This window comes from Olea europaea, chromosome 13, assembly GCF_002742605.1.
Source record: "Olea europaea var. sylvestris chromosome 13, O_europaea_v1, whole genome shotgun sequence".
In the NCBI taxonomy this organism is placed as follows: Eukaryota; Viridiplantae; Streptophyta; class Magnoliopsida; order Lamiales; family Oleaceae; genus Olea; species Olea europaea.
The window spans coordinates 2,714,997-2,719,828 of NC_036249.1; the positions used below are offsets into that span (position 1 = coordinate 2,714,997).

A 4,832-nucleotide genomic window follows, 5' to 3' on the forward strand; every position below is an offset into this window, starting at 1 on the left:
ATATATATATATATATATATATATATATAGTTTAACTAGAATGACATGAAATAACATTTATACTATCTTTTTATTTTAAAAATATTTTTAATTAAAATTAAGAGCTAACATTGACCCACCGATTCAACTACTAATCACCAATTGAACCATTGACCCAATGAGCCGATGGTTTGGGTCGATGATTAGGTCGAGTTTGATAACTATGGGTTAAACCTTCATGTATGGAACCACAATATTCAATCCTGAGTCATACCAATGATATTATTGTAGTTTGACTCAAATTTCAGTGTATATTGAAGTTTTTGTTTGAAGTAGTTTTGAAAAGATAAAAAATTATAGGCCGAGAAGAAAAGTCATCGCATTTTCACTAGCCTATTGCTAGCTGGCCACTCGAGCTACTCGTGCATATTTTCTCCAGGGACCCTCCTACTGCTCACCTATCGCTCGAGTGATGGGATTATCTGGACCAGCGTTTTGACGCGTTTTTGAACTCACGGCTTGTTTGTTTCCATAACATTCATACAACCTCTTGAGAATTTTAAATCTTAATTGAGAGTATTGGGATCTTGTTGTAAACACATTTACTATTAATTGTAGTGAATTTCTCCTCCTTTATCTTTGGTTTTTTTCCCCATTTTGGGTTTCCACATAAATCTTAGTATTTCCTTTTTGTTCTTGTTTATTTTATTATTGTCATCATCTTGCACTCAATTCATAATAAAAATTGTATTTTATATTTACTCATTTTTTATTATTATTATAATTATTTTATTTTATTTTTTATTTTTATTTTGAGTTTTGGTAGGTATAGTTCCATGGATATACCTCAGTGTTGGAACATCCACCATTGCATTATCACCTGACAAGATTAAAAGCAAATCAAATCTTGTCAATTACTTGAATGTAATCATATATTGCTAATAAAGAGAAACTATTATTTCTTGTGTTTTTCTTTTTCTTTTTAATAGTTTATTGCCTTATGACAATTTCTATAGATTTTTTTCTAGCATGAAGCAAATTATATGCTTCCCCTATGGCAAACTTTGTGTGTTGTCCATTAGGCATGCATTTCTCCCGTAACTTCGTAATGACATGACAAAATAAAACAAGTTGAGACGACACGTGAAGTTCTTTGTATAGATCGATTTGATTTGCTATCTTTATTAAAATATCTCTTTTAACTTATTTAAAAAATATGTTTATTTATTTAAATTTACAAATGCATAAAAGCATGCATCAAGGAAACATATATAATCTTTCCTTGCTCTCGCATGCCCACATATGTACTTCAACGAAGGGGCCAATGACATCATGACAAGGGAACGCATAATGTAATACTAAAGAACGGTAACATAATGTGAAAGAAGTCATATATGTTTCATATTTGATTAGTTTTTTCTCAAGTTTTGTCCAAATAAGAATAGTCTGAACTACGTCAACTCATGGTACATCAAGATTAGGATAGATACTTACCCTTAATGTCACTACTTAATGCTTCTGATCGATAGAACAAAAAGAAGATTCAATTGAAAGGAAAAATCATGAGTATAAATCTTACTAATGCCATTTTTTAAAAACTTTTTGGGGGGCTCCACCTTACAATTGGAATATTTGATTGTCTAAATCACGAGTTTTAATGTGGGGTTACATTCACCAAGTAGAAATTAGAAGTCCAACAATTTGATCATGTTTAATGTGGCTATCACTACCAAGTTTGATAACATATTAGAATAACAATAACAATTTGATTTTCTCAAACCATGAGAGAATAAATTAATGTCACAATCTTATGTTGCAATAAATATTCCTTTCCTTCAAACACTGAACCTGTAGATCTTAACTCATGAATTTCCGGTTATTATGTTCCTTCTTATCTTAATGGTTCATGATCTGGAATCCATCTTATATGGAATGTAATTCCTTCTTATCACAAAACCATTGCATCTCAAAGCTACCTTATATTCTATACTGTTACTATTCATTCCTCCAGCCTCCAAAGAACCATTAAATGAAGAAGGAAAATCAAAGAGAATTACCACTCGTAGATTATCAAAAGACTCGAGAAATTAAACAGATTATTGGTGCAGTATAGCTTTTCTCAAACCATATATTCAAGAATTCAAATACAGAAAACTACATATCTATTAGCTCGCTTAAATCCAATCCAAGATCTCTTTATATCCTAATATTACCAATATTCCTACATATCGCGTTACATTGTATTATTTGGGTCTAGCCACAATGAATCATTCTGCAACTTAGAACTCTAATTCAAAATTGAAAAAGATGAAAATTGTGACTTGTAGGAAAAGGATTAAACACGCATGAATACTATCAAATGCTATCCAATCCTAATATATTTAGTAACAAGAGCCAAGTAATTTCTCGCGATGTATATGACATTCAATTGATGTTCAGAGACCAAGATCTATAACAACCAAACAAGCATAAAAGTAAAAAAAAATTCATCAACTTCAGCAGCCCTTACATCAACTGAATGCAAAATGGAAATTGAACACAAAAACTACACTTTAACAACCTAGAATATGATCATAGGCGATCACGACATTAAGCCACTCAAAAAAGTGGGATCATATTTGTGCCTCGACATGTCAACAGTAGAACTGCAGAATTTTCGTGATAATACGGGCATGTTATGCTTTGCCTTTTCCAGCCTGGAGAGACTGAATTCTTTGTTGTACCTTAAAAATCTGCATAGGCAAAAATATAAAAGGAAATATGACAATTAAATTTTACAAGAAACTGGTTAATTCACGTGAGAAGAATGCTATACTAGTTCAAGCTAACATTCTGATCGAGGGAAATGGGAGAACAATATCTTTTTAACCTTTTCTTTTATTGCAATCTGACGTAAAAGTTACAAACAAAAATGTAATTGTACGAAGAACCCAAAAAATGAAGGGGAAAAAAAGAATAAAAAAGCGAATGCAATAACAGAAGTTCCCAAAATTAAAACAAGTGATATGATTAAGTACTAATAATCAAAGTGTGATTAGTTATGTCTAACGAATTGATGTGCAGAATAATGCGAGCTTATTATAACTTCCAATTCTCTTGAGCTATGTTTATATTATCCTCCTGGAAGTAAAAATAATTTTAAGTTATGCATTTCCTCCATCTCCCTCCCCACTCCAACTACACTATCTGTATCAAAAGGTAAACATCTAGTTCTACTCATAACCATAGAACTATTGGGAAATTATCTAATTTGCCATGTGGGCTGACACATGTAATTAATTGTGTATAAATACTATCTTAAAGTTAAGCCCAAAATTAAAGTGATCTAATAAACAATAAGTAATTGGGCTCAGGGCATCTAAATAAAATATGAGCCAGATTATATGTGTAGAAACCAAATTCTTTAGAATTATATTTCATGATGAACAATATACTGATTATATCAATAGGAGCAAGAAGCCATATTCAAGTTATTTTACTGCATATTTTGCCTTAAGTCTTATCCACTCTAGCAAAATCTTTCCACATGTTAAACGCTTTTTGTATTTATATTCTTTTCACAAAGTAAATCCACTGGTAAGTAACTAACATTATTGAATCTTTCAATTTTTAGATGATCGCAGTAACATCATTACAATCTGTCGATAACATCCTATGTTGCTCGGACTTGTGTATGGTGTCGGATACAAGTAAATATCTAGGAGTCGGATACATTTCCTTCTAAAAAATAGGATACGGGACGTCATTACTAATGATATTCAAATGATCTCTGAATAGATAATAAGATCCTTATAGTAAAACTAAAAAAAATCCAAAATCCAGACACGGATACATGAGTACGTCTTACAAACATAAATTTTTTTATAATATTTCTTATAGTTTTTGATGTACCTTTTAGGGAGTGTAACATTAAATGGGCTTGGTTTCATGCCTTAAAAATCTTGGTTTTATGCCTCCAAATCAATTTTGTTAATTTAAATATCATGGGCCCACTCTTTATCTCCTTACAACTTTTTACTTCCTCCGATGGTCATCTCCTTCACGTTTCTATCGTGTCCACTTCTAAATTGAAGGGTGTAACTTGTAAGTCAAGAAGTTAATTTGACTTATTACTGCTGACAATAGACAAAAACACTCTTAACTGTTAAAAAAAACTCAAAGAATCGAGGAAGAAACATATGATAAAAAAAGGGAAAGATACCAACCGCTTCTTTCTTGCTGTTTTGCTTTTCTTCTAAATCTTGGAGTGTGGCATCCAAACGCTTCCTGGTGCACAAGATTAGACATTTAAAGCGAGTGGGAATTGTATAAGCAACATTAATATTTAAGTTTGAAAGAACAAAATGGCATTGAAGAGGAGAATAACTCAACAATTTAAATATATATGGTCAGCAATTTAAATATACAATTGATAATTAACAATCTGCAAGAAATTATTCAAACGATTCACAATTTACATCTTTATTTTGAACAGGATATACCCAGGGGGGTGAACACAGCAATGAACAATTTTTTATTTTTTATTTTTATTTTTTTTATAAGAAAAGAAGGTACAGAGTAGAGAGGGCAAGGTGACCACATTAAGAAAACTCAAACCAAAAAGATGTACAATTAATCACATAAACTTCCAACTTGTAACGACTCAGTCTCAATGCCAAAGCCATTATACTGTACATACTATTCGCTTTGAGTGTGCATCTATCCACTTACCCCCTTAGTACTTTCTGTCGCGTTCCCCAAGATTCGAACACGACTCCTCTAAAGAGAGGAATAAAGCTATTTGTACAATTGTTGATAATTGAGATTGACAACATTGATGTTGTCAAAATCTGGACTATTAATTTAAAAACAAT

At 31.5% G+C, this 4,832-nt stretch overlaps 1 protein-coding gene across 2 annotated transcripts in view; it reads right to left on the bottom strand.

Annotated features, from left to right (window-relative positions):
* Nucleotides 1-2,339: 2,339 nt before the first annotated feature.
* LOC111407275 (prefoldin subunit 6) overlaps nt 2,340-4,832 on the bottom strand; it is a 5,625-nt gene continuing 3,132 nt past the window's right edge. The window contains exons 4-5 of one of the 2 annotated variants that reach the window (XM_023036658.1): nt 4,185-4,245; nt 2,340-2,711 (exon numbers count right to left, since the gene is read on the bottom strand). In XM_023036658.1, coding sequence (XP_022892426.1) covers nt 2,655-2,711; nt 4,185-4,245 — 118 coding nt within the window. In that variant the 3' untranslated portion in view covers nt 2,340-2,654. Of the gene's footprint in view, nt 2,712-3,889; nt 3,920-4,184; nt 4,246-4,832 lie in introns of those variants that run through there. The other variant, XM_023036659.1, reaches the window with a different exon arrangement.